Source organism: Chiloscyllium punctatum, chromosome 9, assembly GCF_047496795.1.
Source record: "Chiloscyllium punctatum isolate Juve2018m chromosome 9, sChiPun1.3, whole genome shotgun sequence".
In the NCBI taxonomy this organism is placed as follows: Eukaryota; Metazoa; Chordata; class Chondrichthyes; order Orectolobiformes; family Hemiscylliidae; genus Chiloscyllium; species Chiloscyllium punctatum.
The window spans coordinates 39,842,696-39,866,090 of NC_092747.1; the positions used below are offsets into that span (position 1 = coordinate 39,842,696).

Genomic DNA, 23,395 nt, shown 5'->3' on the forward strand with positions numbered 1-23,395 from the left:
GGCCTCTTGTTGCCACTGTACAAAACAGAACAACCTTTCTTTCAGAGACATCCTGCAGGAGCATCCCTAAAGAGGAATCACTGAAGTATGGTGCATTCTTCTGGCATAATTCGGGTATCTTCAGAGATAAGTGGGGTGATGAGCAGAGCTGGGGTGATGAGCTAAGTTGTGAAGTTATGCGGTCTGGATGCCTTTTAACCAGAATGCCTGGAAGATCCCATCAGGGGTCAGAACTTCCTGCCAACCGATCAAGAAAATCCGGCTCTTTATCTACACCTGAATATGTAATGGACTCAAAAGAATGTAACTACTTAACCACTAAGCAGAAGTACCTCTGGTTTTTTGGCCAATCTCCATATTTAGTCTTAAGACATTAAAATTTTGCCTATTGTGTCTTAGTCAGGCTCAACTTTATAAGTTGTTAAACCAAATTTAGGATTTGGCAACTTATGAAAACCTGGAATACGATGTGTGGCTTCCGTGATAGGCTGGGGCTATTTTTTCTGGAGCATCGAAGGCGGAGGGGTAATCTTATAGAGGTTTATAAAATCATGAGAGGCATGGAAAGGCTGAATAGCCAATGTCTTTTTCCCAGCGTTGGGGAGTCCAAAAACAGAAAGGATAGGTTTAAGATGAGAGGGGAAAGATATAAAATGAACCTAAGGGGCAGCTTTGTCATGCAGAGGATAGTGCATGTATGGAATGAGCTGCCAGAGGGGGTGATGGAGACTGGTATATTTACAACATTTAAAAGGCATCTAGATGGATACATTTAGAGGAATATGGGCCAAATGCTGACAAATGGGACGAGATTAATTTAGGATATTTGGTTGGGAGATATGAATGAGTTGAACCAAAGGGTCTGTTTCTGTGCTGTACAACTCTGTGGCTCTATGATTCCAGTTCCCAAAGGAACACACCTATCAGTCATTTACTGAAAACATTTTCAGAGAATCATTCTCCAATGTACTCCCAATTCAGAAACACATGAAAAAGCATCAGCTACCTATAAACTTTTTGTTTGTCGAATGCTTTGCCATGAAAAATGGGATTGCGTACTACTGGATATTTTCTAATCAACCTGTTCAAAGATGTTATGACATATTTCAGGTACGACTTGAACCCAGGCCTGCTGGCTCAGAGATAGAGTCATTATCACTGCACCACAAGAGGCTTTTGTACATTGTTGACCACCATGGATCACCTGCAAACAGGCTCAATAATAATAAAATATCACACTCACTCTAACCCTGGTAGATCTGTTTAAAAAGCAGACCTACAATGGTGTATTCTGACCGATCATTAAAACTGGATTAACACTGTCATTGGTTGAATGTAAAAGTAGATGTTGATTAGTCGATTGTAACAGAGATGCTCTTGATAGTGTTGATGCTGTGCTGGTGAACACGTGCAGGCAAGCACATTAATCAATAAAAGAGCAGTCTCACTCTGGCCCTGATGCTGGATCTGTGTTGGTAAGCACGTGCATTGTGTGCAAGTTGACACATAATCACTGAAGGGGGACAAACTTACCCTGGTCCTTGTTTTAAGGCTGCTTTGGAAATGACTGCAAAGCAGAGAAGAATTGAAGAGGAAAATTCAGATTTTCAAGATGAATAGACTGATTCATTCGCATTCAATCCAAATCTGGCTAGTCTCCCTGTGTATCTCATTTGCAATAAGAAATTAGCCAACACCAAAAAAATCAAATCTTAAGAGGCATTTCACTAAAACGCACAGTACCTTTGCTGGAAGACATCCAGATGGAGAAGCTGAAAAGAAAGTAGTGCAGGAGTTCAAGAACAAAGCAGAGAAATCTCAGAACAAGTATGCTAAGTGGATGAAGTCATCAGGTGGCTAAACTGTTAGCTTTATGGAAATTTAAGAGATTATGAAACAAAAGCAAACTGTTCATAAATGGTGAATATGTAACCAAGTATTTTGTCAAAGTTCCACAGCAGCTGTACAATTAATTTTTTTTAAAATGAAGCTATTCAAGAATTGAATGTCGAACCTTTATATCCAGAGACTGTGAGGAACAGAGCAGCAAAAATAGCTGCAAATATCATCCAGATAGCAGACTGAGGCTGTAAATTCCGCTCCAGTATAATTGTATGAATTTCATAAAAAGCAAGTTGAAAAGCTAATTGAAAAAAAATTTACACCACTGCTTGAAAATGAAAATAACAACATACTGTCCAGATATTGAATGAATCCTCAAGGAAATCCAACAGCTGAAATTACTTTTATTTTCATTTAAGAAAAGAGTAATTGCCTGTTTTGATATTTTAATGTTTTAGGTACATTGTATTTATAAGAAAGCATTACTAAATTAACAACTTAAAGTCAAAATCTTTGAAATATTGTTGATAACCAAATGTCTTATTTCCCCAATATTTATGTGCATCAGTGAAATCTACAGGGTAGCAATCCACAAATGTGTCGAAAGTTTGGTCTTATTGATGAACAGCAGTCAACTGTTAATATATTGTATTTTGATTTTTTTTAATCAATGCGCTTCTCCTTATTAAGTTTGCAAAGCCCTGATCTCGTCTGTTGCATGGTTACATTCACGTGCAATTAATAATACTTTAACACTACGTACCTGTTTTACATTTGCACCTTCTTTAAAAGAACGCAATGTTAATGGATTTGATTTGTACTGCCATTTTTGCTTTGTTTACTGGCTGACAGTTCTTCAATATATCCGTGATGTGGAGGTACCAGTGTTGGACTCACTTGACGAAGGAGCAACGCAATAAAATTTCAAATAAACCTGTTGGACTATAACCTGATGTCATCTGATTTCCGACTCCGTATATTCAGCAATCCATTTGTGAGCACCAAAGTACTCCTTCAAATCTTGATGTTTGCAATGCATCCATTGGACAGAGGGCTTTTCTTTTAGCATTGAACTGTTGCAACATTAATTTCAAGAAATTATTTTAAATCAATTGTATTATAAACTTTTTTTTGGTGAGAGATTCATGCTCCGTATAAATTCCCCATCCACTGTGACGTTTGAACTTGCCTGGATTACTTCAGCAACTTCATTATGGTGGTTAAAATCCTGTTCAAACAACTTCTCTCCCCACGTATGTAGTATTCTGAAACTAATTTCATTGCTGAAAATTCTCTCATTACTTGCTTTTTTAACCAAATAATATAGAATACTTACATTCTGTATGTTCATTATACATTCGGATAGCATGGTCTTATTACTGAACTCGTAATCTGCAAAGGTACGTAGAAATAAAAACAAAAAGCAGCTATGAGTAAATACAATTAAATATCTTTTTTTTAAAAGTGAATTTCTTTAAAGGAATGTCCGTTCTTAACCTGATCTGGCCTAGATATGACTCTCGATCCATATGGTGACTCATAACTGCCTGCATTCTGGCCGAACGATGTACTCACTTGCATCAAATCATTGCTGTCCAGTCAAAACAAAGACCCGTCAACATTTTCCCGGAGGCATTAGCATTGTAAATAATTGTCAGCCTTCGGTTCAAGAATTATATATATATATATATATATATATAATAAAGTTCCTTTTTTGCAGATTAAAGGTTTACGGTAAAATTTTAATTTAATATCAAACTCGATCAACTTAATTTTCGAATGTCCCATGGAATGAAATACAGTTGAAGATATTCCATTTGCTCGTAAATAACATCAAAAAGATGATGGCAGAAAATACGCTGTTTTGTCATGAAATTAAAATATTGCTTTCACGGAATAAGCTAAAATTGAATTTAGAAATTTTGTCAGACGTCAAATCGCAAAATAAAAAAAGCACAGATTGTTATCTATATTTTCTCACTGGAAATTAGTAAAAAGAGCATTATTACAAAGAGGATGGGCTAAGTTCTTTGCACTGGTTCCTGTTGAGTGACGTATGAACAGGTTAAATAAAACCCACAGTCACTTTCAGCTTTAATGCTTGGCACAGTGCACTTGTGGAGTATCTGAGTGTGTATTTTCATATCCTGTTTTTGATAAAAAGTGTAGAACTACAATGTTGGAATTCATGTTTGAAACAGCAAGCAAGCTCTTTATCCTGGTTCTGGGTACGTATATACATCTGACACCTATGCTTAACACTGGGGATTTTAAACTTTGAAAGACCAAATGTGTTGTGACTAGCGACATGGAGAGATTTGATTGCAGATGTGATCTTGTTTATTGTGGAAAGATGTAATACTTTAATTGTTGACGAAACGTTTTTCACCTTGTGCTGCTAACCAGTTTAACGGCCAATATATTGGTTCAAATTGCGAAAAGAGGTACGGTTAACATAGATGTAGCCATTTAACGGCATGAATAGCGACATTTGTTTTTGTTTCCTTTGTTGATGCGTGAATCTGGGCCACCCACGTGTGCGTACCGGCAGTTCATACCATGAAACCATTTCAGTCCAACATTATTCAAAGTGGACCGTTGCATCTAAACCAGCAGCTGTAAATACTTCTCGAGCCATTTTTCTTAAACATTGTTGCTCTTTAAGCATGAAAATGTCAGTTTTCTATTACGGTGACATAGAATCATAACTATAATAAGATACGATAAAAGTTTTTTTTTAAAAAGCAGGGCTTCGATTTGGAAACAATCCCTAAAATTTGTTTTGTTCTATACTCCCCATATAAGCCGCATCGAATCTATTTCCTAGCCTGGTGTCCTAATTTATCATTCATGCAGCGGTTATGAAACTAAAAAGGCACTATTCAGGGCCAGTTCAGAACACTTCAAGGTTGGAATTATGTTTCCAGCCGCAGGTGAAAGGTAGAAGTAGATGTATAAGTTCTATCTTGTGTAACAAGATAAGCAAACTACTTAGGAGGACGTACCTTTGGTTTGATGTTTAACAATGATGGAACGTAAAAGTAACGATGGTTCACAACTAAGTTAAATCTCTAGCTTGCTGCGTTATAAAAGCAGCTGGGAATTCCCATTTGCATGGTAATTTTTACTTGCGTGTTTAGGAATATGTCAGAAATGTCACTGACCAGAAGTTTAGAAATCTCTTCTGACGGGGACATGTGCGGTTTGCATGCAGCCTCATAAATATCAATACTTTTAGGCTCATGTTTTCACTTCTGTATAAACATATACATTGCATTTGGTTTGAAGAATGTCTACTTCCGGAACAATATTGCTCATATTGTTGGTTTGGACTTCAAATCTGCATTGTAGCTGGTAGAGGATGGGGAGTTCCACTCTAATATATACAAAACCAGCAGAAATAGAATTGCTGCTTCAATCAATAGGGATTGACAAGACTTTCTCTTGAGGAAAGGAAAGCTGAGGGACCGAAAAATTCTTAACTATTGAGAATGTTTTACCCTGTGAGGAAGAGTAACATTAGAATCCTTACAGTGTGGAAACAAGCCATTCGGCCCATCGAGTTCACATCGGCTCTCGAAAGAGCATTGTATCTCCATAACCTTGCATTCCCCATGGCTAAACCACCTAACCAGCACATCTTTGGACTGTAGGAGGAAAGCCACGCTGACACGGAGAGAACGTGCAAACTTCACACAGTCACCCGAGACTGGAATCGAGACCGAACGTTGGAAGGCAGCAGTGCCAACCACTGAGCCACCGTGCTGCCTAACAGCGATAATAAAGCTAACAGTGGACAAAAAAGACGAAAGGAGATGCAGATTTTGTACGATAGTAGTAACCTATCTGTAGTATTTAAACAGAAGGAAACTGCACTATGAAACCCATCGTGCCGAGTAACATTTGTAGAGTCAATGCGAATTTTCGTATTACTAACTCAAGAAGCCGAAAACTCTACTCATCTTTTTTTTTCGACTGTAGTTGAAACACGTGTGGCAAAAGCGGAAAGAAGACATAAACAAGCTCGAAAGTACCAGTGACACATTTTTTCCTCTCGTTCTTAAAATGTCCCTTGCCTGGGCAGTGATCCGGAAAACAGTGAAACAAAATGTGCGCCCCCCTCCCCCGCCACTTACACACCAAACATTTCCCCTTTGAGGCTAAACACACTTTACTCCTTCATTCTGAGGGGAAACTAAACCTCAAATTGCGACCTCGACACTGATCCACAGGCACAAACATCTGCCATCCTCTAACCGCGCGAATTATATCCTAGACGTGATGCTGTCAAAGAAAACCAAACAAAAAAGTACATTTAAGTGTAAAGTTAAAAAATCACACACCACCAGGTTATAGTCCAACAGGTTTAATTGGAAGCACACTAGCTTTCGGAGCGACGCTCCTTCATCCAATTAAACCTGTTGGACTATAACCTGGTGTTGTGTGATTTTTAACTTTGTACACCCCAGTCCAACACCGGCATCTCCAAATCATTTAAGTCTAGACACGCGCAACATTTAAATTGATGCGCAAACGAATAAAGCATGAGGTGAGGGAAACTTTTTCACACAACGTGTGTGGAATGCACTGCCTGAAAGTATGATGGAAGCAGATTGAGTTGAAGCATTCAAGAAGCATCGAATGATTACTTGGATAAACATTGCGTGCAGGGGTATGAGAAAAAAAGACTAAGTAATGGGTGTACACATGATGGGCCAAATGGTCTCCTTCTACTACACCTTAATTCTGTGATTCTTTGATGTGACTTAAGAATTTCTTCTTGCATATAACAATCATAGCAGTGCAACATTAATAGCCATCATCTCCCAAAACCATAAACGAGGGAATGTAAAATAAAATTATCCGTAGTTGCCTGTGAATTCATACACCATCATGTTCCCTGGACAGCATTTCTATACTGGGCTTGCTGCATTGCTCCAATATGGCTCGGTGCAAGCTGGAAGAACAGTGTCTCATCTTCTGCTCAGGGACCCTGCAGCCTTCAGGACTCATATCAAGTTTAATAATTTTATGGCTTGAACACTTTCTTCCATGTCTTGTATCCACTCTCACACACCAGGCCCTGTCATGTCATGCTCTACCATGAGCCAACCCACTTTCACCTCTTCATTGTCCCATCATCAGCTTTTCTTCTTCCCTGACTTAGTATCAACCATCCATTTGGCTGCCTAACTTTCCTTCCCTGCCTTTGCTCACTTGTTACCTCCATCCATCCCCGCCACTGTCATCAGCATATTTTCAACCTTTTCCTTGCTCCTATCGGTTCTAAAGAAGAGAAACTGGACATTAACTCTGCTTTGTCTCCACAGATGCTGCCAGACTTGCTGAGTTTCTCTAACAATTTCTGTTTTTATTGAACCTGAGTATGTAGTCTGGTTAATATCTTTTACAAAAGATATATTTTCTTCCTCAAAGTATTTATATTTTTCTGATGCAATACAATTGTAAGTGCTGGCAATATTTAAAATATATCCTGTGAGAAAGATGCCAGACCCACCCTCCAGAGATTTTACACATTTTCCAGCCCCTCCATGTGCTATGATAATCAACATTCAACAGGAGCCTCTCACTATTGCACATTCTGAACCTGGAGTGTGCCAGTCTGCAACACTAAGCCCTCGTCAGCTCTTTGTACTGGAAGACAAACCGGCTTTAAGCATACAAGAGCATTTTTCACCAAAACTGAACAGTCCTCCATCAGCAGTGCTGTCTATCTTAGTGTGCATCTCTGGACTGGCCAGTAGAAGAAAGTCCTTCAACATGGATTTGCTCAGTATGAACCTCGTCAAAAGTTACTTCCGATACATTCTTTGTAAATTACAGAAGGAGGTGGACAATGTCTTCCCGAATATACTGACTTGAAATGCTGTGTTCAATAATCATTATTATAACCTGATTCTGATGCTACCTATTATCATGTATGCACGTCCAGGAAACAATTAAGAATGCAAATGGCATGTTAGACTTAATTACAAATGGATTGAAATATAAGAGTACGGAACTCTCATTGTTTTATATTGGGTGTCAGTGAGATCACACCTGGAATACTGTGTACAGTTTTTGTCTCTTTCCTTAAGAAGTATACAAATTTTTCCCACTCCAATGGATTTAATGCATGTAACTTCTTAAATAGATGGAAGGATGCTAATAACAATCTAAGAACTTTCCTTTATTGCACTCATTCCTGGGTTGACAGGATTGTCCTACGAGAAATTAAGTAGACTAGGCTTATATTCCCTTGAGTTTGGAAGATTGAGAGGAGCTTTCATTGAAATGTAATGGTCTAAAGGAACTTGACACTGCAGTTCTGAAAGTATATTTTCCCAGGCTGGGAATTTATATCTAGGGAATACAGTTTCAGAATAAGATTTTGATATTAGAAATCAGTAGGGGAGAAATTTCCTCACTCAGAGTTGTGAATCATTCGGATTTTCCCCCAAAAGGGTTATGGACATTCAGTTTTTAAGTATGGATTATAAGGGACAGGATTTGCATGTATTTGGAAAGGCAAGGACAGATTATGGATAGTCAACATGGCTTTGTGCATAGGAAATCATGTCTTACTAACTTGATTGAGATTTTTGAGGAAGTGATAAAGAGGATTGATGAAGGCAGAGCAGTGGGCGTGACCTATATGGACTTCACTAAGGCATTTGACAAGGTTCTGCATGATAGACCAGTCAACAAGATTAGATCACATAGAATATAGGGAGATTGAGCCATTTGAATACATAACTAGCTTGAAGGTGAAGACAGAAGGTGATGGGGGAACGTTTGCTATTTAGACTGGAGATCTGTGACAGCTGTGTACCACAAAGATTGGGGCTGGGTCCACTGACTTTTGTCATTTATATCAATGATCTGAATGTGCATGTAGGAAGTATGGTTAGTAAGTTTGCAGATGACATCAAAATTGGTGGTGTAGTGGACAGTTAAGAAGGTTATCTCTGAGTACGATGGGACCTTGATCAGATGGGCCAATGGGCCAAGGAATGGCAGATGGAGTTTAATTTCGATAGATATGAGGTGCTGCATTTTGGTAAGGCAAATAAGGGCAGAGCATATACACTTAATGGTCAGGTCCAAGGGAGACCTTGGAGTGAAGGTTCATCGTTTCTTGAAAGTAGAATCATGGGTAAACAGGATGGTGAAGAAAGCATTTGGTACACGTCTTTATTGGTCAGTGCTGGAGTATAGGAATTAGGAGGTCATGTTGCGGCTGTACAGGACATTGGTTAGGCCAATTTTGGAATACTGCATTCAATTCTGGTTTCCCAGATTTGGAAGGACATTATGAAACCTACGAGGGTGCAGAAAAGATTTACAAGGCTGTTGCCAGGGTTGGAGATATGAGCTATAGGGAGAGACTGAATAGGCTGCGTCTATTTTCCCTGGAAGGTTGGAGACTGAGGGGTAACCTTATAGAAGTTTATAAAATCATGTACGGCATGGATAGGATGAATGGCCACAGTGTTTTCCCCAGAGTGGGGGAGTCCAAACCTAAAGGGTAAAGGTTTAAGGTGAGAAGTTAAAGATTTAAAGGAGACCTAAGGAACAACCTTTTCATGCATATAGTGGTGTGTGTATAGAACGAGCTTCTGAAGGAAGTGGTGGAGGCTAGTACCATTACAACATTTACAAGGCATCTGTATGGGTACATGAATAGGGGAAGGGTTTACAGGAGTATGGGCCAAATGCTGGCAAATGGGACCAGATTAATTTGGAATATCTGGTCGGCATGGATGAGTTGAACCAAAGAGTCTGTTTCCATGCTGTTACCAGGGACAAGAGATTTCAGCTATAAGACAAGGTTATGAGGTGAACTAAAAGAGATTTACAAGATGATCAGAGGTTCTAATAGAACAAATAGAGAATAACTATACTCTCTGGTGAGTGTTTGATAACCAGAGATGTTAGCTTTAAAATCATGGACTTCAGCAAGGCATTTGATAGGGTTCCCCATGGTAGGCTCATTCATAAAGTCAGGAACTATAGGATACAGGGAGATTTGGCTATCTGGATTCAGAATTGGCTGGCTGACAGAAGGCAGAGTGGTTGTAGTAGAAAGTATTCTGCCTGAAGGACAGTGTTGAGTGGGGTCTCGCAAGGCTCTGTTCTTGGGCCTCTGCTCTTTGTAGTTTTTATAAATGACTTTGATGAGGTGGTTGAGGGGTGGGTTAGTAAATTTGCAGATGACACAAAGGTTGGAGGTGTCGTTGATAGTATAGAGGGCAACTGCAGGCTGCAACACAACATAGACAGGATGCAGAGCTGAGCTGAGAAATGGTAGATGGAGTTCGACCTGGATAAATGCGAAGTGATGCATTTTGGAAGGTTGAACTCGAATGCTGAATATAGGATTAAAGACAGGATTCTTGGCAGTGTGGAGGAACAGAGGGATCTGGGTGTGCAAGTACATAGATCTCTCACAGTTGCCACCCAGGTGGATAGGGTTGTTAAGAAAGCTTATAGTGTTTGGCTTTCATTAACAGGGGGATCGAGTTTAAGAGCCGCGAGGTTTTGCTGCAGCTCTACAAGTCCCTGGTGAGACCACACTTGGAATATTGTGTCCAGTTCTGGTTGCCCTACTATAGGAAAGATGTGGAGGCTTTGGAGAGGGTACAAAGAAGGTTTACCAGGACGCTGCCTGGACTGGAGGGCTTGTCTTATAAGGAAAGGTTGAATAAGCTTAGACTTTTCTTTCTGGAGAGAAGGAGGAAGAGAAGAGACTTGATTGAGGTGTACAAAATAATGAGAGGAATAGATAGAGCCAATATCCAGTGACTTTTCCCCAGTGCAGGATTGACTGGTACGAGAAGTCATAGTTTGAAGATATTAGGAGGAAGGTATAAAGGAGACATCAGAGGTAGGTTCTTTATGCAGAGTTGTGAATGCATGGAATGCGTTGTCAGCTGTGGTGATGGAAGCAAAGTCACTGGGGGCATTTAAGCAACTGCTGGACATGCACATGGATAGCAGTGAGTTGAGGGGTGCGTAGGTTAAGTTACTATATTTTATATTAGAATTAAATCTCGAGCACAACATTGTGGGTCAAAGGGCCTGTTCTGTGCTGTACTTTTCTATGTTCTATGTTCTAGATCTGAGGATGAGATAAGAGATGCTTTCAATCAGGAGAGGTTTAGCAGGATCTGGAATGTTCTTCCTAAAAAGGTGGTGAAAGTTGATTGCATGAATAATATTAAAAGGAATTCGGACAGGTCCTTGAGAATGAGGAACTTAAGAGGTTGCAGAAAAAGCAAAATGTGGAATTACTCAACACTCCTCTTGCAAAGAGCCAACACTGGTACGGCAAACTGAATTCTATGCAATATTCCTATAATTCTAAACAAGCTTTCTCAAAGTGGTCAATAGAAGCAATAACTGAAAAGGTATGTTTGCAAAGTTGGTGTACATTGCAGTGCTCAGGACTATTGTCAGTTCTGATCATGCTTCTCCCACTCTATGGTTTTTTTTATTTCTTTCTCTTTCTGGCCCTTTCCCTTGCATGACATTCTTTACGTACTGCAATATAGTGCTTGGTCCGCTGATCTTCTGTTAGGCTGTTACATCTTCTAATCCTCATTCCATGTACTATCTCACTTCCCCTCACCCACTGCCTGTGCCAATGCATGACTACTATCTTTCCCACAGCAGTTCATGTCCTCCTTTCCAACCCATGCCTCATCCATGCTCGTGGCCCTTCATACACTCCATGCCAGCCCATTCTAACTCATAGCTATACCATAGTTCTTCCATTCATCCAATATACACTAAACCAATGAACCATATAGTAACAGAGAGACGTGTAGAACTGCTCTGAAAAGAAAACAACCATTCACAAACCTCCTGGAAAAAGAAAATATGATATTCTTTCCCCAAATGCCTTTGCTGCCTAAAATATAATTTCTCAGATACATTTATTGTAATTCCCTCTACCATCTTATGTGGTGGAGAATTCCACAGAGACACCATCCCCACTGAATGAAGAAGTTTCTCTTTTTCTCAATCCAAACCATCTACCTTGTGTCACGCAAACATGATCCCTTATTCTAGAACTCCACATAGGGGAAACAGCGCTGTCAGAAGTTTATACATTTCAACAAGATTCCCTCTCATTTTTGTAAACTTCAATGAATACAGGCTTAGCCAATCCAATCTCACCTATGATCTACCAACCATCTCAGGGAATCAGTCAGATGAATCTTCGCTGACCCCCTTCTATGGCAAGTCCATTTTTTTTGTAAGGAGACTAAACTGTACATGCAATAAATGTCATAATCTGGAAGTGCCGGTGTTGGACTGGGGTCTACAAAGTTAAAAATCAACACCAGGAGCGCGGTTCCTTCATCAGGTGGTTGTGGATTGTAAGATCGTAAGACTTAGAATTTATAGGAAAAGTTTACAGTGTGATGCAACTGAAATTATTTATTGAAGAAGACCTGGAATGTTTGTTAAATCTCTCATCTTTTAGAAAGATCATATTGGTTTCAGTTCTTTCATATGTAAATCCCAGAACTTTTTTTCAAGTTACATTCGCTAGTGAACTTTAACAATTGGTGCCATGTCATCTCAGATAATGCATTGAAGAATGTGTCTGACACACACACACACATTCCTATAGACACATACACTCACACAGACCCTCTTTCATACTCTCTCTCATACACTCACATATACACTCCCACACACGCACCCTCTCACAGACTTATACCCCTTTACACTCACACTCACACACATACACATACACATACATACTCATTCTCTCACAGACACTCAGCCCCCGGCTCCTCCCCAACCCCCCACCCCCACCCCAACCCTCTAACCCCCACCCCCAACACACACACAAATAAGTTTGTGGGGTGAATTTGTACTTGCAGAATTATATTTTATTTTGTTCAAAAACTGCATAAATCCTTGTAAGATTCTGTAAATCCCTTTTTTAGAATCAGTCTGAACATTGGGGCACAGACAGCCTCACACAGGGCACCTCACACGTTCAATGCGTTATCTGAGATAACATGGCACCTATTGTTAAATTTCACTTGAGAATGTAACTTTTAAAAAATGTTCTGGGATTTACATATGAGAGAACTGAAACCAACATGGTCATTCTTATAGATGAGAGATTTAACAAACAATCCAAGTCTTTTACAATATATAATTTCAGTTGCATCACACTGTAAACCTTTGCTAAAAAATCTGTCTTATGATCTTATACTCCACAACCACTTGATGAAGGAACAGCACTCTGAAAGCTACTGCTTCCAAATAAATCTGTTGGACTATAACTTGGCGTTGTGTGATTCTTAACTTTTCCATAAACGTGGCTAAATGGGAAAGTTAAGGATAGTATTGAATTGAAGGAAACACTGCCTAATTCAGAAAATGTTTGTGGTATGTCAGAAGATTAGATGGGGTTTAATGACCATCAAAGAATAACTAAAAGAAAAGTAGAAAGCAGAATATAAGGAAAGTTAGCTAGTAATATTAAAAAAAAGTGCACAAGCTTTTGCGTGTACTTAATTAGGGGGAAGGAGTACCTAATGCTAATGTTGGTCTTCTAGAGAATGGGTCTAGGGAATTGACAATGGAAAACCAGGAAATTGTGGAGGCATTGAACAAGTCTTGTAGTAGAAGACTTCGAAAGCTTTACTAAGAAACTTGAAAATCAAGTGGTGAAAGGGAGAAAGGAACTTAAAGCAATCACATGACTAGGGTAAAGGTGCTGGTAAACCAATAGATCTAAGGTTGAACAACTTCTCAGGACCTGATTGAATGCATCCTTGGTCTGAAAAGGGGTAGTTATAATCATCCAAATTTCATTAGAATCTGGAAGCATTCCAGAAGTTTGGAAAATGGCAAATGTAACATCAGTATTCAAGAAATGAGGAAAACACAAAGCAGCAAACTAGATCAGTTATTCTAATGTCTGACAATGGGAAATTGCTGGAATATATTTTTGAGGAAGTTGCAGTAGATATTTATGAAGTTATAAAGTGATCAAGCAGAATCAGCTTTGTTTGACGAAAGGGGATTCAGGTTTAACTAATTCTTTAGGGTATTTTGAGGAAATAACAAGCAAGTTGGATAAAGGGGACCCTGTAAATGAGGTCTACTTGGACTTCCAAAAGGCATTTAATAAATGCCATGTCAAATAATTATCACCTCAATGCTTACCACACAGAGTTATCTCATAGTGTATGAGATAACATATTAGCATGGACAAATAATTTGTTAGTTAACAGAAGGTAGAGTGTAGGGGTAAATGAATCTTTTACAGGTTGACAGGATGTAACTAATGGAGTGCTGCACACAACAGTTCTGGTACCTCTATTTACAATCAATATCAATTACTTGAATGATTGGACTGATTGTATGGTTGTTGAATTTGTCGATTACACCAAATTAGATAAGAACTAAGTTGTCAAGAGGAGATAGAAAATCTGCGAAGAGATATAGACAAGTTAAGTAATGGACAAAACTTTGGCAGACTGAGTAGAATGTGGAAAATTATGAATTTTTCCACTTTGGCAGGAAGAATGAAAAAGTTCTGTACTGCTTAAATGGAGAAAGATTGCTGATCTTGGAGCCTCGGAGGAACCTAAGTGCTCTGCTGCATGAATCACAAAAAAATCGTTTTCAGTAATAGCAGACAAATAAAAAGGCAAGTGAAATCTTAGTATTCTTTGAAGTGGTATAGAATATAATAGGGAAGGTTTACTGCTCTTATACAGAGTCTTGATGAGGCCACATCTGGGGACTCAGTTTGAAAATAAGAAGGCTCTCTTTTAAGATTGACATATTGTTGCTTTTGTCTCTGTGGGTCATTAGTCTGTGCAATTCTCTTGCCCAAAAAAAAAACAATGAAGGCTGGCTCACTGAATTGTTGAGTTGCATAGACTTTTCTTAGAATATATAATGAAGGTTGTGGAAGCTAGTCAAGAAAATGGAAACTACAACCAGATCAGGGTGATTGATTAGATTAGATTAGATTACTCTTGTTGAATGGCCTAACAGGTTCAAAGGGCGAAACAGCCACTGCTGCTAAGTCCTATGTCACCATTTAGTTTTAGAAATTGACCTACAAAGTTGTTATTGGTTATGGAAGGCAGGCAGGAAAATGAAGTTAAGACCATTGTCAGATCTGTCATTATGTTATTGAAAGGATTTGAAAGGCCAAAAGGCATAATCTTGCTTCTACATTCTTAGATTCATGCTATTTTTTTTCTTTTAAATTATATAACCAATTTCCTTTTGAATATTATCATTGAATACATATGCTTTGCTTTTCAAACAGATTAGTGGAGTTGTTGTAGAGAGAAATATGAAGTAATATATTTTGGGAAAGACAATGGTGAAAGGCATATTTTGACTAAGCTAAGGAAAAGAAAATTCGAGGAGTATCAGCACATGGATTTTTAACAGTGGGACTGCATTAGCTCTAAAATGAGGAATAAAATTTTAGGAAGGAAGTCAGTTTTCATTTGTACGTGGAATTGGTTTAGCCACAATTGGAGAATTGCGTGCTGTTCTGGTCAATCCATTACAGGAAGGCCATGGAAAGGTTAATCTGGAATGGCTCTAAAATTGGAATTATAGTCACAAAATCAAAAAGATGGGTTAAAAATCAAAAATGCTAAAAACTCTCAGAGAGTAGAGAGAGAGAGAATCATAAGGTTACCATTTCAGGTCAATGACCTATTGTCAGAACCAGTGAATTTTTAATGAGAACAACGATTACTCAGGGGAATATAGTACAAATTTTCAAAATTACATAACTTCTTGACACCCACAATGAGCTGAATGGCTTTCTCCTATACTGTAATTTCTCTGATTGAAGGACCACACACCAACGTTGCCAAAGCCCAGGATCATTCGAATGATACCAACCTCAACTTTCTGATGCACTGTTGGTAAATCCAAGACGCCTCACATCACCTTGACAAACGGCAGTATTTGGTACATTCCAATAAGCACATACTCTGTGTGCTTGCCAGGATTATTGGTACACTGTCTCTCGTCCGTACTGAGGAGCATGAGCAAAAGAAGTGCCTGACCCCCATAGATAACTACTCTTTCCCTTCCTCCATTCCCCCGATGATGACAGGTGACCAATATTTGTTCAAAGTAGGTTTAAAGAAGCAACTTAAAGGACAAGAGAAAAATAGAAAACCAGCAATATTTAGGGAGGGAATTCCTAAACTTGTGACCAAGATAGCTGAAGACAAGGCCACTGCGGTGGGACAAAACAAATGGAAGCCAGGGAACTGCCCAACAATCTGATATTAAAATTATGCAGAGTTGTCACAGCTTTGAATGGCTGGGGGGAGCTTCAGGTATAGAGAAGAGTGAAGGATTTGTGCAAGGATGAGCATATTCTAATCAAGATTTTAGTGGACCAGAAGCCACCTATTGGAGACTAGGAGAATGACATGGTAGTATATGGTACATTACAAAAAGTCAGAATTGGAACTATTGTTACCTTTACCTCTGGACCTTGCTATAATTTCAAAATAAAATAGAAAATCACAATTAATCTATTTTCATCAAAACAATTTTATTCATAATGTTTATATTTATTTTTCTATCCTGTTCTACTCTTTACAAAGAAGTATATTAGTATTGGGATATCCCACATCCAATAGCTTCCCATTTCAAGCAACAATTGGTATCAAGTCTTGTCAAATCAGATGATGTTTAAAAAGTTACAATCAATAATTTTATGATAAAAGAACAAAATGGCCATGCCTGAAGGCAATTACTTAGTGTGTTCAGAGGCAAGTGAATACCATTCAGGTCTCCTTACTGAAGATATGAACATTATCCATATTGCAATTGCTCAGTGCCCATCTGGAAAATCTCCTCTTACACTCGAAGCAAAACGCTTGTTGCTATCTATACTTGAAACTTTGGTATCTCTTAAATCTGCCCAAACCAATTTAGAACCGGTTTTATACCTTTCATCCTTAGATTGTCCAGTAGACAACTTTCTTCTTTGGATATAATACTTAAGGTATCAGCTCATTTAAAGAGTACTGTTATGCTATTAAAATAGCCACTGTGGGGCCAGAGTGGCATGGTAATTGCAAAGTAATTTAGTGTTGCCATATTGCCAAATAATCTAGAATCAAGGTCTGACCTGATTAAGACTACATTGAGACTCTTCTAGAGACAATAAGTTCACAAACTAAGTTTTGATTCTGCATGGAGTAAAAGTCCTAGTTTAAATAGTGTTAGGTGATTCACTGGGGATTTTAAAATCTTATTTGGAATTAATGTAAAAGATTAACTTATATAGACACATCTACTTACATTCTCCAAACAATTAAACATCAACTGCTGGTACAGGACTCTGTATATGCATGTCAGTTCACATAACACTGTACTGGACAGAGGAATTGCATTGTTAACCATGATATATTAATGAGGTATAGCCAGCTAAAATCAGTAGTGCGGCTATGCATTGGAGAGTAATAGATGCAGTTTAAAAGCAGTATATTGTTTGGGGGTGGTCAGAAACCAACAGCCAAATTCCAATTTACAATTGCTGTCCAACTTCTTCATTGTCATTTGGTATACAGAATTTGAATGTTGTTGAAAAAAGACAACATAATACCATAAAACATAAGAACAGAAGCGAGTCATTCATTGAGTCTGCTCCAAAGTTCAATGAGATCATGGCTGATCTGATAATCCTCAATTCCACTTTTCTGCCTCATCTCCAGAACCCTTGATTCCCTTACAGTTTAAAAATCTATCTATCTTAGCCTTGAATATACTTAATATCTCAACCACAACAGCCCTCTGTGGTAAAGAATTCCACAGATTCACAACCATTCAAGAGAAGAAATTCCTCCTCATCTTTGTCTTAAATCTGTGTCCCCTTATTCTGGGATAATTCCTTCTAATCCTAGATTATTCCATAAGGGGAAACATCATCTTTGCACATATCTTGACAAGTCCTCTAAGAATCATTTATGTTTCAATAAGGCAACCTCACAGTCTTCCATTTTCCAACAAGAACATGTCTAAACCTACTCAATCTCTCCTCATGAGACAATTCCTCCATGCATGATATCAGGCAAATCAACCTTCTCTGGACTATCTCTAATGCAAGTGTATCTTTCTTAAGGTAAACACATAAAACTGTTCACAATATTCCAGCTGTGGTCTAATGAGTCTGATGGTCTGATGTGTAGTTTTAGCAAAGTCTTCCTACTTTTATAGTCCAATTCCTTTGAAATAAATACCAAGATTCTATTTGACTTCTGTGTTACCGATTGAACTTGGATGCCAACTTTCAGTGATTCAAGGATGAGGATTCCCAAATTCCTCTGTTCTATAGCTTTCTAAGGTCTTTCTCCATTTAAATAATATTCAGCTTCTCTGTTATCCTTGCCAAAGTGCATAACCTCACACTTCCCCACATTATACTCTATCTACCAAGTTTTCGCTCACACATTTTGACAAAGCTTTTCATCTTGTACTCAGCAGAACAATTTGCAGCAATACTAATTCAAAGGGTATACAACATGCATGTAGCATGAGAGAAGAACTCTGATTAGTTGGCAAGTGGACTTTGATTGGTGGAGGCAATGCCATGGGGAAAGCACTGGTTAATGCTGATGGACAGTTAACTGCCCACTTGTTTAAATTTTTTGTTTAAATTAGAGTTAACCAGGCAGCTTAACTCTGATCAGTTAGGGCATTACACTGAGAAATGAAGCAGCAGATGATTACAACCTATTTTCTAAGTTGAAATAGGCATAGTATATGTACATGTTCTTTCTCTGCAAAATATATGTACATCTGGAAGCCATATCTATTGTAGCTTCCAGTACATGCAAGGTGTTGCACTGAGAGTCCACTGACAATCCTGAGCTAGCGTCAGTGTAAATTCTTCACTCTACTTAGGATTATCTAGCAGATGTTGTCTAATTGCTGAATCACATCTAATGTTGCAGGCTTTTACATGTGCAGGCTATTTGGATATGGTCAGTAACTTGCCTATTGAGGACATTAGATAATGCTCTCTCTTTAGTGTAGTATGAATATTGATTTCCTATAAAATTTGTCTTATTGCAAATTGACCTGATGAGTGTAAGACAAAATCTCCAAAGATTAATTAGAATTTCTTTGAATAAAATATGTTTGAGCTAAAGGAAAATTGATATAATCTCTCTATTCTGTGTGGCTCCACTTGTGGATTTGGACTTTATTGCTGATATGAGCAGGTTGCCAATGTAAATGTTTGTTCTCAAGTGTCCAGATAGTGTGTTGAACATGCTAATTCAAATTTGTGAGGTTGAAAAGAGAGAGAGCATTACAGGTATGCAAAACATATCTTTCAGCAGTAAAATCATTCAAATTATGATCCACATTAAATTTCAATACTCTGGGTAAGAATTAAATTCCAGTATTTGGTTTTCTGTGTAAAATGGTTGCTTATGCATTCAATGGAACTGGTTCTTGAAGTTCTTGGTCTAATTCTTGAAGTAAAGTTATCATTGTTTGGCTAGTAAAAGCACTAGCCATTTCTTACTTGTGAGAATTTATTTTGCAAACTTTTTGTCTTTTTGTTATGTCTTCAGTTCATCAGACACATCTCTTCTACAATATTTTTAATTATAGCTGAATTTCAACTCATAAAACTGAGAAGATAGAGCTGTTACATTGTACTGCATAATTAAATGTGGACGCTCAACAAAATCTCAGGCTGTATACTCATTTAATCAAAGTTTGTCAAGCCATTTCCAACAGGAAATGTTAAAGACTGTTTTTTGTGCCTCTGCTTCACTGTGAATTGACTGTACTCTGCTCGCTGGTGCTGCATTTCTTACGGACTCAACGAGTGGAACAGTCCTCCCCATGGTTTTGAACATCAAAACAGGATCAAGCTCATCCTTGCATGGTCTGGCTTACATATGACTCTAGACCCACAGCAATGTAAGACCATAAGACATAGGAACTGAAATTAGGCCATTCAGCCTGTCAAGTCTGCTCTGCCATTTGATCATGGCTGAATGTTTCTCAACCCCAATCTCTCACTTTCTCCCCAAAACCCTTCCATTTGCCTTCAGAAATCTCATCCTTCACAATGGATTCCAGGATCTTATCCATGACTGAGGTTAGGCTAATTTATCTGTAATTTTCCATCTTTTGCCTTATTCCCTTTTTAAACAGGGGTGTCACGTTAGCAATTTTCCAGCCATAGAGTCATGGAGGTATATAGCACAGAAATAGACCCTTTGGTCCAACTTGTCTATGCTGACCAGATATCCTAAAGTAACCTAGTCCCATTTGCCAGCACTTGGCCCATATCCCTCTGAACCACTCCTATTCATATATCCATACAGATTCTTTCTAAATGCTGCAATTGTACCAGCCTACCACTTCCTCTGGCAGCTCATTCCATACATGCACCACCATCTGCATGAAAAAGTTGTCTTTTAGCTCCTTTTTATATCTTTCCTCTCTTACCCGAAACCTACGCCCTTGAGTTCTGGACTCCCCCACCCCAGCGAAAAGATTTTGTCTATTTATCCTATCCATGCCCCTCATGATTTTATAAACCTCAATAAGGTCACACCTCAACCTCCAGGGAAAACAGCCCCAGCCTACTCAGCCTTTCCCTACAGCTCAAATCCTCCAATCCTGGCATCATCCTTGTAAATCTTTTCTGAACTCTTTCAAGATTCACAACATTTTCCGATAGTAAGGAGACCAGAATTGCACGCAATATTCCAAAAGTGGCCTAACCAACATGACCTCCCAAATCCTATACTCAATACATCTGACCAATAAAGGAAAGGATACCAAATGCCTTCTTCACTATCCTATCTACCTGCGAGTCTACTTTCAAGAAGCTAAGAACCTGCACTCAGAGGTCTCTTTGTTCAGCAATACTCCTTAGGAGCTTACAATCCTCCTCTGATTTGTCTTTTCAAAATGCACCACCTCGCATTTATCTAAATTAAATTCCATCTGCCATTCCTCAGCCCATTAGCCGAAATGATCAAGATCCTGTTGTACTCTGAGGTAATCTTCTTCGCTATCCACTACATCTCCAATTTTGGTATTACCTGCAAACTTACTAACTATACCTCCTATGTTCACATCCAAATCATTCATATAAATGACGAAATGTAGTGGACCCAACACCGATCCTTGTGGCACACCACTGGTCACAGGCCTCCAGTCTGAAAAACAACTTTCCACCATCACTCTCTGTCTTTTACCTTTGAGCCAGTTCTGTATCCAAGTGGCTAGTTCTCCCTATATTCCATGAGATCTAACATTGACAGTCAACTGTGAGGAACCTTGTCGAACGCCTTACTGGAGTCCATATAGATCATGTCCATCACTCTGCCCTCATCAATTTTCTTTGTTACTTCTTCAAAAACTCAATCAAGTTTGTGAGACATTATTTCTCACGCACAAAACCATGTTAACTATCCCTAATCAGTCCTTGCCTTTCCAAATACATGTACATCCTGTCCCTTAGGATTCCCTCCAACAACTTGCCCACCACGACATCAGGCTCACCGGTCTATTGTTCCCTGGCTTATCCTTACCACCTTTCTTAAATAGTGGTACCACATTAGTCAACCTCCAGTCTTCTGACATCTCCCCTGCGACTATCGATGATACAAATATCTCAGCAAGGGGCTAGCAATCACTTCCCTAGCTTCCCACAGTGTTCTTGGTTAAACCTGATCAGGTCCTGGGGATTTATCCACTTTTATGCATTTTGAGACATCCAGCACTTCCTCCTCTATAATATGGACATTTTTCAAGATGTCGCCATCTGTTTCCCCAAATTCTATATCTTCCGTGTCCTTCTCTACTGTAAACACTAATACAAAATACTAATTTAGTATCTCCCCAATCTCTTGTGGCTCCACAAAGAAGGCTGCCTTGCTGATCTTTAATGGGCCCTATTCTCTCCCTAGTTACCCTTTTGTCCTTAATTATTTCAAAAATCCCTTTGGATTCTCCTTAACCCTTTTTGCCAAAGCTATCTCATGTCGCCTTTTTCTCACCTGATTTCTCTCTTAAGTATATTTTGGGCGGCACGGTGGCACAGTGGTTAGCACTGCTGCCTCACAGCGCCAGAGACCCAGGTTCAGTTCCCGCCTCAGGCGACTGACTGTGTGGAGTTTGCACATTCTCCCCGTGTCTGCGTGGGTTTCCTCCGGGTGCTCCGGTTTCCTCCCACAGTCCAAAGATGTGCAGGTCAGGTGAATTGGCCATGCTGAATTGCCCCGTAGTGTTAGGTAAGGGGTAGATGTAGGGGTATGGGTGGGTTGCGCTTCGGCGGGGCGGTGTGGACTTGTTGGGCCGAAGGGCCTGTTTCCACACTGTAAGTAATCTAATCTAATCTAATCTACTGCCTACATACTGTTCTAAGGATTCACTCAATATCTCCTGTCTGTATCTGACATGTGCTTCCTCCTTTTTCTTAAATAATCCTCAATTTCTCTAGTCATCCAACATTCCCTACACCTACCAGCCCTGCCTTTTATCTTAACAGGAATATACTGTCTTTGGACTTTTGTTATCTCATTTCTGAAGGCTTCCCATTTTCTAGCCGTCCCTTTACCTGCAAACATCTGCCCCCAATCAGCTTTTGAAAGTTCATCTAAACCTTAAAATTATGACAGTCCCAGTCTATGTTTGAAAAGTTAAAATCCCCTGCCATAACCAACCTATTTTCTTATAGATAACTGCAAGCTCCTTACAAATTTCTTTCTCAATTTCCTGGTGCCTCTTAGGGGTTCTATAATACAATCCCAATAAGGTGATCATCCCTTTCTTATTTCTCAGTTCCACCCCAATAACCTCCCTGGATGTACTCCCAGGAATATTCCCCCCCCCCCCCAAGTGCAGATGTAATGCTATTCCTTATTCAAAAACATCACTCACCCTCCTCTCTTGCCTCCCTTTCTGTCCTTGCTGTAGCATTTGTACCCTGGAACATGAAGCTGTCAGTCCTATCCATCTCTGAGCCACATCTCTGTAATTGCTATGATATCTCAGTCCCATGTTTCTAACCATGCCCTGAGTTCAACTGCCTTCCCTGTTAGGCCTCTTGCTGGTCCCTCTCTCCTTTGAGAACATTTGACACCTTTTCTGAGACATCCTTGATCCTAACACCAGGGAGGCATCACACCATTCTGATTTTTCGCTACTGGCTGCAGAAATCTCAGTCAGTGCCTTTGACTCGAGAGTCCCCTATCACAATTGATCACTTGAAACTTAATGTACCCCTCATTACATTAAAGCCTCTCTTGATACCAGGAACTTGGCTGTTTGTGCTACGTTCCCCTGAGAATCCATCGCCCCCTATATTTTCAAAAAGAGTATACTTGTTTAAAATGGGGATAGTCACAGAAGACTCCTGCACTACCTGCCTCCTCTCCTACCTTTCCTGGAGTTAATCCATCTATCTGACTGTATCTGCAGCTTTTCTCCCTTCCAAAAACTGCCATCCCTCACACCCCCCTGCTCTGTAAATTTCTCATTGCCTCTA

At 39.2% G+C, this 23,395-nt stretch overlaps 1 protein-coding gene across 1 annotated transcript in view; it reads left to right on the forward strand.

Annotated features, from left to right (window-relative positions):
- flt3 (fms related receptor tyrosine kinase 3) overlaps positions 1–23,395 on the forward strand; it is a 154,136-nt gene that overhangs the window by 38,229 nt on the left and 92,512 nt on the right. Inside the window, exon 3 of the mRNA XM_072577294.1 lies at positions 2,695–4,070. Within this exon, the coding sequence (XP_072433395.1) occupies positions 4,019–4,070 (52 nt within the window). The 5' untranslated portion in view covers positions 2,695–4,018. The remainder of the gene's footprint in view (positions 1–2,694; positions 4,071–23,395) is intronic.